This window comes from Anoplolepis gracilipes, chromosome 5 (assembly GCF_047496725.1).
Source record: "Anoplolepis gracilipes chromosome 5, ASM4749672v1, whole genome shotgun sequence".
Classification (NCBI taxonomy): Eukaryota; Metazoa; Arthropoda; class Insecta; order Hymenoptera; family Formicidae; genus Anoplolepis; species Anoplolepis gracilipes.
This window is the reverse complement of record NC_132974.1, coordinates 10,868,522-10,882,707: the sequence shown is the minus strand read 5'-3', so window position 1 is coordinate 10,882,707 and position 14,186 is coordinate 10,868,522. Positions and strand designations below refer to the sequence as shown.

Genomic DNA, 14,186 nt, shown 5'->3' with positions numbered 1-14,186 from the left:
AAAATGAGCGTCGAGCGTCAGCATGAAAAGGCACCTTTATGGAGGCTTTCCAACAAGATACAAAAATGTATATTCTCTCTATAACGAGAGAGAAACCTCTGATGTGATGTGAACAGTATTCACTAGTGTGAGTGAGACACACTGATATGTTCTCTCTCACACTAATGGACACTGTTTCTTGCTGGAGGCTCCCTATATCATTATATCTGAATTAAAAATTGTTATAAGGAACTTGTAACTTGCAATGGACTCGAAAAAGAAATTGGAAGAATAGATTTGCTCAATTGCAATTTAAAATTTGAGAAATTTGACTATTTTTTCAAAGCATATATATGCATTTTGAAACATTAAATTAATTGATATATAAAAATATAGTTTATTATTTTAACCAACAATTATGATACACGAGTAATTAAAGATAAACGCGTCCTAAGAGAATGATAAGGCATTATTTCAAGTAGCCTCGATTTATAAAAAGTATCTAGACACGATACGTTCTTTCGAAAAATGGTCACATAGTAACAGGAATACATTTATAACACCTAAGGCACCTTTGAAACGAGTTTATCTTATCTTTCTCGATCTACTTGAGTAAAATAAAAAGCTTATTAAACTCTTGTCTTCTTTCTGCAGTCTCCTTCTTTGCTTCCAACTTTGTTAACTTGGTAAGTGAACAAAACTTTCTGAAATCACATACAAATTATACATTTTTATTACTATTGGTAGCGATACCCAAAAGTGTTCAAAATTTATTATATTTTACGCGAAAGGCGCGCAAACGAAATAACTTATTTATTTGAAGTGACATATATATTTACTCCACCACGTCATTTTTTTTTTTTTTTATCATTGTCTAGAGCTAGAGCTCTTTTGACATTGACAGTATGTTAAAGTCACGAGGTTTATATGCATTCAGGTTAATCGCTGTCATCAATAGTAGTCGATCGTATTTTACGTTGCCATACGAAAGTTACTCGCAAAGCAAATTTTGTAGAAACCATCGTACGCAGAAAAAGAATACAAGTCGAGAATTCAGGCGGTAAACGATACTCGTGGTGTGTGATGTCTGTGAGATAATTCTGTTAGATGAAAAATAAGTGATATCTTAATGACATATTTATTCAACTTCAACGAATTCCAATGTTATAAATACAAAAAAATCACTTTAGTTGACCATTTACATGATCCTTTTTTATGTCATGAATAAACATAAGAAGGAATTTTTGCATAATATAATATTATTGAAAATATTATGAGTATATAATAATATTGAAAAATCTAATCTTGAAATCATTCATTGACTTGAAATTTTTGTCTTAAATTTAATCAGCATAGTTGACTAAGCACTTTCAATAAGATCACTATTCAGCGTCATTATTTTTTCAAGCAATATTTGTATTATTTATCATGGATGTAAATAAGAACTCGTATTTTAAATAATATATAGTTAATTTTTGCATAGATAACTTCAAATTTGTAACATACATTTTTTGTTTTTTTTTTAGTGTGAAACAAGCATATTCAACAATGAGTGTGGATATAACTTTATATACATTACCCAACAATCAGCCTGTTGTTACATTAGAATGTGAAACTGCATTTAAAGCTTTGACACAAAGTGAGAAATTATATGCCCATTATTTGAGTCAAGCAGCATGGAATGGAGGATTAATAGTATTGGTACAAACATCACCGGAATCTCCATTAATATTTGCATTGTTACATAAGATCTATCTTGCTGAACCTATCGACGAATTGAAAAATGCTGCCATAAGTGCCAATGTTATCGAAGATGAATTTACGGTAAAAAGAAGAAGTTGTTTCTACTTCCAATATATTTCTTTTATGCTGTCTTTTTTTATCTTTATAAATTATTTAACAAATATGTACATAAAATAAAATAAAATATTTTTGTTAGGCTTTTCTAGTTTACAGTTGTGGGATATTTGCTAATGCAGGAAATTATAAAGCTATGGGTGATACCAAAATTATCCCCAATCTTCCCAAAAATGCATTTGAGACAATAGTGAAAGCTTCAAAGGCTTATAAGGGTAATCCTAAAGAGATAAACGATATTTGGGATAACATATCAAACGTCCTCTATTCCTTAGATGGCAAGTTAAAGTCATTGGGATTAAGTGATAAAGGTATTACAACTTATTTCTCTGCAAACTGTACTAAAGAGGACGCAGATAAGGTCAATGCATTTATGGAACATAAGGGACTGGAATCCTATAATGCAAGATGCTTCAAGACGATAACACACGATTCTGCTAATGATAAATGCATTGATGTATATGAAATCAAATTGGCATCTGTGGAAACTTCGGACGATCCTAAAATAACACTATCCGAGGAAACATATGGAAATGCTAGGTTTAAAATTACAAGGGGAGATTACAGTAAACTTTTGGTACCTGTGGTGGAGAACCTCGAGAAAGCCAAGGAATACGCATCCAATCAGGTCAAGAAAGATATGCTGGATAGGTATATTGACCATTTTAGAACAGGATCTTTGAATGATCATAAAAATGGTTCTCGTCTTTGGATAAAGGATAAAGGACCTGCTATCGAGACTTATATCGGTTTCATTGAGACATATAGAGATCCGGCAGGCCAACGAGGAGAGTTTGAGGGTTTTGTGGCGATGGTGAATAGAGAAATGTCTGCGAAATTCGCTACATTAGTTAATAGAGCCGAAGAATTCATTCCTAAGTTACCATGGAACAGTGATTTTGAGAAAGACACATTCTTGAGGCCGGACTTTACCTCTTTAGATGTTCTAACGTTCGCAGGTTCTTGTATTCCAGCGGGAATAAATATCCCGAATTACGACGAGATAAGGCAATTGGAAGGTTTTAAGAATGTATCTTTAGGAAACGTTTTACCCGCGCATATGAAAGACATTAGCGCGATTCCGTTTCTATCTGAAACCGACCAGGCATTGATGCACAAATACCGAGTAGCTAGCTTCGAAGTACAAGTCGGTCTACATGAGCTTCTCGGCCATGGTACCGGTAAATATTTTAAACAGACAGGGCCAGATAGCTTCAACTTTGATCGCGAAAATGTAAGGAATCCTCTAAATGGAAATAAAATAGACAAGTACTTCCTAAAAGGAGAGACCTATGACTCCAAGTTTGGCGCTATGGGATCTTCGTACGAGGAATGCAGGGCAGAGGCAGTTGGTCTTTACTTGAGTTTAGAGAAAGAAGTGTTGAATATATTCAATTTTGAAGGATCTGAAGCAGACGACATAGTCTATGTGAACTGGCTATCTCTTTTGTGGGGTGGTTTTGCTAAAGCCTTCGAGATGTATCAACCGTCTACCAAAACGTGGTCGCAAGCTCATGCTCAAGCACGCTATGTTTTGCTTAGAGTATGCTTGGAAGCGGGACAGGATTTCGTTAATGTTGTCGAAACAGAAGAGGGAAAGAATCTTTTAATGACTGTGGATAGAAAGAAGATTTCCACGGTCGGTAAAAAGGCCATCGGAGATTTTCTCTTAAAATTGCACGTTTATAAGAGTATGGGAGATATTGAGTCAGCCAAGGAAATGTATGACAAATATAGCGAAGTGCCTGAAAGTGGAACACATCCGTGGGGTCGTTGGAGAAATATAATACTGTCTCGCAAAGAACCAAGGAAGATTTTTGTTCAACCAAATACATTTATTGATGGTACGTGTTAAAATAGGAAATTAATAACTATATCGCAAAATTAAGACATGTTTTGCACATAACTTTAGACGATTTTCTTTAGATATATGTGTTATCTAAACTGTATATACTTATTTGTGATTTTTACCAATAAACTTTTTTTAATTTTAATTTTTTTATTTGTTTCAGGCTTTGATTCTAATAATGTGGTACTGAAGAATTATGAATCCTCCTTTACAGGACTTATTCAATCGTGGATAGAGAGATTTCCAAATTTAGACATATCTCAAATATTGATAGAACTTTGGAACAAAGATAAACATCATTTTGTATCGACAAATAATTAATCAGAATACTGTGTCTATGGACCCAATTGTTGAAATTTAAAAAATTCCATGTAGCATCTTTATATATACTTAGTTACTCATATAAGGATAGGGCATATATTATTTAAAAATATTAAGTTTTGCGATACTTTATTTCTATGAACAACAATAGTTGATTCAATTTCAAGATTGAATATGTACATATAGGGCAACAGTTTACCTACTCACAAAGCATCCAAAGTTCTATATCCATGTGCGAATGATTACAGGTATTATACGGACAAAATGATATATATCTAGTGTGACATTTATCGCTAAATACTTGTCCTTGATATGCTAAGTTTTATATATTTTTCTAACATGTGAAATTTGTAAACACAATTTAAATGAAACTTGGATAACTATATTTAGCACTAATAATAAATGTGCATTGAAAATTTGAGAACAAATTTATTTAAAAGTAGAAATATTCCGAGCTTGTATGAAACATATAAAAAAATAATTATAATAAAAATATATATACAATTCTCTATTCTACAATTATAAGTTGAAATATTTATAAATTTATATGTCCGTGTTTATATATATATATATTTTTTTTAAATTTATTTATTTATTAATATATATATATATATGTATGAGATAAGTCATAAACAAGTTAGCATGTAACATTAAATATCGTTTAAATTTGATTATTTGATATTTAAGTGTCTGAAAAGTCAAATTTTGTTTTCTGTTTTTTATTAATTTTATATATAATATCGTACATAGCATAATTACATAATTACAAACATTTACATTTTTTATTTCTTTATTTAGGGGAGTGTGAGAGAAAATTGAAATTTATTTCGCGCATGCGCACTTTATTTGCCAATACACGTTTATGGGTCATCTACAATGGCCGTAGAACGTAAGGTCGCAAGCAAATTGACCAATAACAGTCAAGCATTTTCGAAAATGCATTAGAGTTACGCTACTCTATATAAACATATTGCGTCTATGGTTTGAACTTTGAATCTGCAGGGTTTTGGCGGCAAGAGTAGACGAAAACGGTGAATGTGACTGTATGCAAAATGGAAAAGAAAGATTCTCTACGGAATTTGTTCCAAGATTTGGGTTGTAAAGTCGAAAGTGATGCCATTCTCGACAAATGTAAGCATTCCTTCGAGTTTGTATAATTTATAAAGATATTGAAAATTTTTCCTTGAAATTACGCTCCCGCGCTTTATGTTGATGTGATCACATACATAAAACTTGTTGAAAATTAAATGTTAAAACTTTAACATTACATCCTTGATCAAATAAATGTACATCTTTTCTAAAAACGGCTATTTTATGTATAATGCAAAAAGGATTTAGAGATTTTATTTCTCTTTGTGTTCTCGTATAACCTTACTTTTAAACTGAGAAATATCTTGGGTATTTACAACAATGTAAGAGATTTGAAGAAAAAAAATACCGTTAATTTTGATCATATAATTGAATATGTTTAAAAAATTTTTTTCTAATTTTAATTTTTCCAGTTTAGTAAAAACATGAAAAAAATTATAGCAATATAAATTAAGTTTAGACAATATTGATGAAGTTTGATCTAAATCAACTAGAATATTAAATATTACTTTATGCTGACTGTATTCTGTAAAAATATTTGAAATTCTATTTTCTGACATTTTAATTGAAATTAATAACTATGTGACTATGGCATAGGTTTCGAGCTTTGTGAAGCTTACGATGTGGATGTGGAGAAGCTTACAGAATTGTGGCTTACTTTTTGTGTCAATAACAACAACGACATTGATCCTACTCTTGACACTCTCGTTAACATGGAAAATGCAGTCTTGAAAAAGGATTACAAATTGCATGGTTTAATCATGGAAAATGATATAAATAAAAAACAAAGTACAATGGATAAACAAGGATTTAGCGGAGAGAGAGATACGTATCCTTCAATATTTTATGAAATTTTATTGCCTCTACTCTGACATGTAGACAAGTATTATAATTTGAACTCTGATGCATATATTGTGCCTTACATGTGAACATTATATATAGTGAAAACGATGATATGCTTAGCATGTATGGCTGTGTTGAAACCAAACCACCAAAGGTGAGTTTTTATTACTTTTATTCATTTGGTTTGTTATATAAAAGACAGCAATATATAACTTTAATTAAGATGTTCCTTAATTACGAAATATGCAAATACTTGATTTTATTTTATTAAATCATTATTCTCTATAAATTTCCTTTAAAAATAATATATATAGCACATGGTCAGTTTGTTTTGAAAATGTAATTTGCCAACATGGCAAATATTTGAAGCTTCTTGAACTTGGTGTGACTGGACGTTAACACGAGACATCTGTTGTTGGAATGGCAGAAATCTTAATACCTGAAGTGCCTTATCACAATGCTATTCCTCAAAGGAAATTCTACAGAGGTTCTTTTGAAACATTGAAATAAAACGATTTTCTTTCAAAAAATACTAAGAGGTGTATTATGTATGACTCGTGCCATTCTGCCAACATTGTCTCGCATTCCTTGCGGTTGATTTATAGTATCCCTTGTTCGCATTTTTTCGTTACGTCGCATCGCTTTCTTCTCATATGTACGCACATTTTAATGCCGCTTGAAAGTTCGTTGAAAAGCTGCTTTAGATTTTTTTTTTTTTTTTTTCCGAAACGTATAAATCGACAGGTAAACCGAGATGTACAAAAGAAATACCATTAAAGGACCTTTCGCATAGAAAAGTATATACGTAAATATAATATATAATTTCCACTAGAAAAATCGTCCAGATTATCCCGCCTCTCCCTTCCACGAAGGATATTCCATCGTTGAAGGCAGGGGGAAGGGGGTTGGGGGAAGAGGGGAGACAACCCGTTTCTATTGGTGGAACGAGGACAGAGCGCGCTGCTCCAGCGTGGTGAGGAAGAGAGGGTCTTTCCTTCTCCCTCCCCTATCCCCCCCTCCCTCCGAGTAGATTTCTTTCGAAGGGCACGATTTCAGTTTTCAAGGACTCCAGTGTACCGTCGTCGGTTCGTCGCTCGCGTTCGCGTCCGCGCATGATCTCTCCGAATCTCATCCCGGGTTAAGACTTTGCACGGATTCACGCTCGCGCATTATTTTCCGCTCGCTGCTCGTCGAGTTAATATACTTTGCAGTTACACGATCCGTACCGTTACGGACTGCTATTACATGGCTCGGTAATCTCGATGGCGTCGTCGATGCAACGCCACCATCGGCGTCTGACACGGCGTCGTCGCGAGTGAAATTCCCTTCTTCAATTAATCCAGGCCCCCGCGATTGATCCGCCGAAACGATCGGTTTCCGCGTAAAATCTCTCGTCGGCGAGCGCGCATCGATCTGACGCTCGTGTGCGTGTCATGTGTTACATGTGGGTGCTGTTTTTTTTTTTTTTTTTTTTTTTGTCTCTAAAAAAACGTTACGTATCGCCGCCGACACACGGTTACGTGATGATGCGACGAACGCGAGAGAGAAGCGGCAACTTGGGCGGCCATGATGGATTGTCGGCGCGAGAGCAAAGCTCGGCCAAGGCGAACAGTCATCGCGATTATCGCGCAGACGATACGTCTGGCCGCGGTGGCGACCGCGTATTCTCACGACGACGGTGCACGTCGCGATCGCGAAAGCGGAAATCGGAGGAATCGATCTCGCGTGATATGCGCCGCGCGGACGCCCGCGCGTGCGCATGCGTGGGAAAAGACGCGCGGACACGCGGAGTGCGTCGACCGTTGGTTCGATGAATCCTGTTGATCGCGCGCCGCCTGTTGCTGCAACCTGTTGCACGAACCGCACGGCGTGATTCTGCTCCTTTTTATCTTTAATATCGCTTGTAATCAATCTCGACTACGGGTTTTTCGCGAAAAATATTGTACACGTGATTGCGTTAGATAGCTTTCTTTAACTGCGAATAGAAAGGTCAGTATGAATGTGAGATTGAAATTGAAATTTTATCGCCGTTAAGGATTCAAAATTAATATAATAATTCGTTTTTAATATTTTTATCGTCACATTGCAGGGAATAATACATATATTGTTTCCTTTAACGGTGACAAAATTTGAATCTCTATTTCTGGTCATTGTTTCTTTAAAGCCGTCTCTTTTGAGTTTCATTATTTGTTAAATTCATAGAATTTCCTTCCTTCTAATATTTCAAGATTGCTGATATAATTATTTACTTCGTTCATTTTTACATTTTTTAAATTATATAGAGGAAGGAGGTAAATCTTTAAAAGGGGTACGACGTTAAAGAATTTTCCAGCGAATCTTTCACCGATGGATGGCTATCGTTCGCTTGCCATAAACTTTCTCTTCGAGATCACTCAACGAGCATCGTCGACAAGCCGTCCCGCGTTCCCGCCGATCGGCAACGCGAATAATTTGCATCTAGCGAATATCGCATTCGAGCAACGGGTTGTAATCCTCGTGGCGTAGGCATGCTCGTGTCTTTCTCTCTCCCGCTTCTCTCTCTCTAGCTCTCTATCAATTAAGTACAATTGAGCAACAACTGTTCCAATCTCTTCCCTCGCCCGTACGGCTTTCGGTCCGTCGGGCATTTCTTTCATCTCTATCCTTTACGCCGCGTGACTCACAGATGAGATAGATCAATATCCGTGGACGTTTCTCTAAACGCGCGCGAACAGTCGATCGGGACGGTTGGATCGTTTCATCGGGGACGCGTGTACGACCGTTGAAAAGTTAACGTACTTTTTCAACGGGGACACCAGATCGAAAGATGTCAAGGATAAAGCAGGAAAAAAAATATTGGAGCGAAGAGAGAAAGGAAAGTCGGTCGAGACACTTTTGGTCTCGTAAGTAACCTTTAAGGATTTGTTTCTATGTAAATATTGTGGATCGATAAAATCATGTTTTTTTTTTTTCCCCAAATTTTTTTCTCGAGCATTTTAGAGTCAATTTTTCCTTGACAAAAGTATTGAGAGAGATGAAGATTTATGTTAAAAATAATTGGGGAGTTTTAGAGATTAAATTTTAAAGGTACAACTATAAATCTTATTTCTTATCTAGAGCGCTGATAAGCAGAGTTAATATACTTTTTCTTTGGCAAATATATATTAGTACATTTAACATTCGAATAATTTATATATGGAAACAAGTCTGTAGAGGTTACTTATTAAATAGATAGTACATCTTTGTTTCTATAACGATTATACAATCCGAGATTAACATGGTCGATATAGCAACGGAATTATCGAGTTAAAAAATCTCAATAAATCAGTGTCTTTTCTGTATCTTCTCATCCCGTCAGCTTGATAAAAAATGATGGTTCGAACGAAAAGTCAAACTAATTTCAACGATAATATTTATATAAACACAGATAGATACAAATAGTAATCTATCCGATAAACAGAGCTTATAGTCAACAAGATGTACTTGAGGCGAGTAAGTTAAAAAACTTTCGAAAAACAGAAATTTCAGTTTATTCGATTTGTTTTTAGACGAGGATTCGCTTCCTCTTCTTGATTATACTACCGATTAATTTGCCGGGATCCCCTTCACATTTTATCAGAAAATTAAAATGTCTCTGCTGACAAGCAGATTAAAATATTTCTCTGCCGGCAGCAAAAAATTCGTTTTGCTAATGCTCGATAACCTTCGCGGTTCGTCGCGCACTCAACGAGGGAGAGAGAAAGAGAGGGACAAAGAGCGTGAGAGGGAGACAACAGGACATGTTACGTGGTGCGAAGGAACGCGTTACTCTTGTAACGTAACGTAACGTACGCTACTAGTAGTCGTGAATCGCGTTTCGAAACCGAGAACGAATCGTTCGACTTGGATCGAGCGGATCGGACGGCATCGAACGCGAACGAGGGACACTGTCTCTTGACAGAAGTTGAACTTGATTGAAACAATGCGTAATAAAGCAGGCGTTAAGAGAGCGGACAGGTTAATCGCAGTTAACCTTTCTTATAACCAGCAATGGCGATTGTCATCGTTGTTTTCCTCTTGCTGTATTTGCGTGTACACAATGCGTTAGCGAAGCGTCTTTTTTTTTCTTTTTTTTTTTTCTTTTTTATTTGCGTTTGCCAGATCAAGCCAACCCCTTGGAGGAGGGAAGACGACCACGAGGCCGGACGATTTCTTTCCGAATTTGCCGAATGAGTGATGGTCTAGTGCACGGTCGATAAAGTTGTGACTAGATCCACACTCATTAAGCAAGTTCGTGCATCGCAGCCAAGCTCGTAAAAATCGCCGAAATTGATGAAATGCTGCCCGACAACAATCATCTGTTGATTCGAGACAAACGCGTGACACTTAATTCTTTATAATCGAGAAATAACTATATATCGAAGTAATGCGTTCTTCCTAAATTGAATAATAAGTCTGTGAGATCTTTAAAAAATGAAACGCGTGAATTGCGAAATTATTGTAAATCGGTTAAACATTTGGCGACAAATTAGAGAGACGAAGGAAGAAAGTAATTCCATAGACGAGTACGAATTTGGTGCACGTGCATCGTATCATTTCGTGACTAGATACATACTCGTCTACGGTAATCTATCTTGATATCGGAAATATCTCCTTCGAATGTAAATATGTATATCGTTGACTTTGTAGGTGACACATTTTTTTTGTTCTGTTTTTGATCACATATAAGTCACAATATCTTGTCACATTTTTAGCTATCTTAAAAGTGCTTGAAAAGATCTATAAAAATTTATGACATCTGTAGAAAATGATCGTGTACATCAAAAATTAAAAAAAAGATTTACACATTTTATGTATATATACATATGTAAGATATAATATTCATAGGAATCCAAAAGAATGATTTATATGTGATCTTTAAGGATTAAAATATATGTTATATATTTCGTAAAATTTATGTATGCTCTAGAGACCAAATTAATGATGGAAATCTTCATTATTTTGCTACAAAAAACTTATGTTGTGTATATATATATATATATATATATATATATATATATATATATAATCTATATCATTTGTAAAAAAAAATGTTAAATCAGGAAATATAAGTCTACACATTACTCTATTTTGAAGATGTTAATATAAATGTATAATATAATATATTAAAATTTCTTTCTCCTTTAAATATGATAATTGTAAGTATACGTAGTAAACATCCAATCTTATCTCATTAGATATAATGATTAGAAAAAAAAATATTTGTACATATATAAATAAACATTTCCGTTTTACTTATCATTGCGTCATATAGTTCTCATATATAGCGTTCTGAAAAATGATTTACCACAATATTGCCAGATATAATGAAAAGCTGACCTCTAAATTATCTTAAATTATATTTAAAAAATTATATTTTACGAAAGCAAAGTTTTCCTCATAATGTTGTGTAATACATAATTTTTAATTTTAGAAATATAAGGTGGTTTAAAAAGAAGCTTTTCAATATTTTTATTAAACTTCACCTACGTTTATGTTGACTTCATTGACTGTCGAGTTTGATGTGTGATCAGAAGATGGGTAATGCGTCTTTTTTTTTGTCTCGTTGCAGCGTACGCGTAGTCCAGAGATTGATACGAATGTTCAGACAGGTAAAACAAAAATTCCAGAGTGTTCGCTTTCTTCAGCTAACTACGCCGAAAACTCGTAAGTAGAGAATTTTTCAATAGGCTCAAATCTGTCACATTAATAGACTGAGACTTTATATAAAAAGTTTTGTATTATCTTTTTTCTCTAACTAATATTATTGAGATATTAATTAAAGAGATTCTTTCATATACAAATTGTTCTACCTAATTTGAGCATGTTAAATACTCGTTTTGATGTAATATGTATAAAAATGTCCGAGGAAAACTGACATTTATTTATGTAAAAGATATAAATATGATTAATAAAGATTTTTTGAGATTTTTAAGTTATTAATATTTTTTTTCTTTAATTGGACCAATGTCAGATTTATCTTACATTTTTTTGACTATATTAGCATATTAGACTCTAATACGTTCTCTCGTATTTTATGTTTCCAAAAATGTATAATTATTTGAATCGTGACTAATATTAAACATTTTTTTATAGCCTTAATATCAAACATTTCTTATTATAACATAAATATGTATATATTAGTACATAAGCTTTTGACTTAATTTATTACATTTAATTTAGTTTAAAGATTTATTACGATTACTTTGCTTTCGTGATTATGAAAGATTACATAATTTCTGTGAAAAAATAGTATTATATAGTCAAGTAAAAAAAGTTGAATAAAGTTTATATGCATCGCACAAAAAGATTCTGTTATTGTTTTCAGAAATACACCGAGTCAGCGTAATGTGACGGACAAGGGAAAGATTCTGCTCTCCGCCGGCGAGACCGTCGCGTCGTGGAAGAGGACAGGAGATTACGAAGTCGAAATCACGAAGTCCGACGAACCCCACGTTCCCAGCGACGCAAGGTATATGTACGAGATCCTGTCAAAACAGGGACATCTTCTCACGTTGATGGGTCAGAATTTGGGCAATAGGCTGTTCAAAACGTGGTCAGCAACGACGGCAGAGACCGGTAACGTCGCTGCCGAAGTACGTTACGTGAAGAACGTACGGAGCGTGAATCAGACGTACTTCCGGACGTTCGGTCGCATCAACGCGAAGAAGGAATCCGCGAACACAGTGACGTTGGAGGGTTGCACGAGACGGAGGGGCGTTTCAATGGCCGACTCGATCGATCTGGACTTTCGCAATCTGAAACAGTACTCGGTATTCTCGGGGCAGATTGTAGCGGTCGAGGCAACTAATCCGGTAGGCGATGCATTATACGTCAAAAAGATATTCGCGAAGGCGTACGCGCCGTCCGCATCCGCGCCTAGACTCGAATCGAAAATTAACATCTTCGTCGCGGCGGGTCCGTTTACCGCGTCCAGTAACACGCTCTACCAGCCGTTGTGGGATTTGATGGAGAAGATCGCGTCGGAAGAACCGCATGTTTTGATACTCGTTGGACCTTTCCTCGAATATACGCACTCCGAAGTACAAAATAATCTCATTAGGGATACGCATCAAGAATTCTTTGAGAAGATTCTCACGAGGATAATGGAATCTACAAGGTATAGAGGATATTTCTTCTTATAATTATATACAGATTGATTTGCAAATAGATTATATTTTTATTATAATTAGATGTATCTTATTATAGGAAGAGCACGCAAGTCGTGTTGGTAGCTTCTAATCGCGACGCACATCACGAACCTATATTTCCAACTCCTCAGTATACTGTTTTTAATAAAAAGTTGCAAAATTATCGGAATTTAAAACTGATGCCAGATCCTTGTATATTGGATGTTGCCGGCTTGAAGGTTGGAGTTACATCGGTCGACGTAATCAAACACATCGGCAAAGAAGAAATATCGTAAGTATATTACAGATTGTAATTATTATAAAATGTAACGATAACGAGATAATGTTTTTCGGTTACATTTATATTATAATACATATTTTGTAAACAAGAAATATAATTTTTATTAGAAAAAATATATATAAAAATGCGTGCATTATTTTCAGAAACGTAACAGGTGACAGACTCGGTCGTCTGGCTGATCATGTACTAGCTCAAACGTGCTTTTACCCTGTATATCCTCCATCCGAGGATTTAAACGTGGACACGGATTTATGGGAAAAGCATGCGTTTTTCGATCAGCAACCGCATGTGTTAATATTGCCATCCGACATGCGATCTTATTGCAAAGTGATCAACGAGTGCGTGACTTTGAATCCGGAACGCATGTACAAGCACGCTTATGCCAGATTGAGCGTAAAACCGGCTTTCGATGATAAATGGAGTTCCAGTAATATCTCGTATGAGATTGTCAGAGTTTGATAATTTTAGGATAACAAAATGTGTATGTAATAATCAAACAGTTGAATATTTTTATATTTATATATAACATTGAGAGAATATGAGTTGCTATAATATATCTTTTTTTTTTACAATTCTTCCTTGTCCTATTATTTTTCTTTTAATATTTAATTATATATCTCTTCTAAATTACCTTTTCTTTCAAATATAGATTCTTTTTAAATGGTTTTTTTTGTTATAAGAAAATTCAAACACTGATTTATATATGTATATAAAGAATTTTATAATTGATTTGAGAGTTAAGATTTAACGAAATCATAATTGAAGGATCGATTTGCTTGATTTTTAATTATTGCAAATAAGATTATAAAGGAAAGTATGT

The 14,186-nt window shown here is 34.6% G+C and overlaps 2 protein-coding genes across 3 annotated transcripts; both read left to right on the top strand.

The window, feature by feature from the left end:
- Positions 1-458: 458 nt before the first annotated feature.
- Dppiii (dipeptidyl peptidase 3) lies at positions 459-4,478 on the top strand. 2 transcript variants are annotated; one of them, XM_072892558.1, is made up of 4 exons: positions 459-665; positions 1,506-1,803; positions 1,919-3,680; positions 3,849-4,477. In XM_072892558.1, exons 2-4 carry the CDS (start codon positions 1,528-1,530, stop codon positions 4,004-4,006), a joined length of 2,196 nt encoding a protein of 731 aa, XP_072748659.1. In that variant the 5' UTR covers positions 459-665; positions 1,506-1,527; the 3' UTR covers positions 4,007-4,477. The 2 variants fall into 2 exon arrangements, with proteins under 2 accessions (XP_072748659.1, XP_072748658.1); XM_072892557.1 differs by lacking the exon at positions 459-665 and adding an exon at positions 868-1,039 and having other exon boundaries at positions 3,849-4,478.
- Positions 4,479-4,828: 350 nt separating this feature from the next.
- Dnapol-alpha73 (DNA polymerase alpha subunit B) lies at positions 4,829-13,874 on the top strand. Its single transcript, XM_072892692.1, has 7 exons — positions 4,829-5,137; positions 5,693-5,924; positions 6,038-6,092; positions 11,508-11,602; positions 12,264-13,055; positions 13,145-13,357; positions 13,510-13,874. Exons 1-7 carry the CDS (start codon positions 5,059-5,061, stop codon positions 13,823-13,825), a joined length of 1,782 nt encoding a protein of 593 aa, XP_072748793.1. The 5' UTR covers positions 4,829-5,058; the 3' UTR covers positions 13,826-13,874.
- Positions 13,875-14,186: the final 312 nt, after the last annotated feature.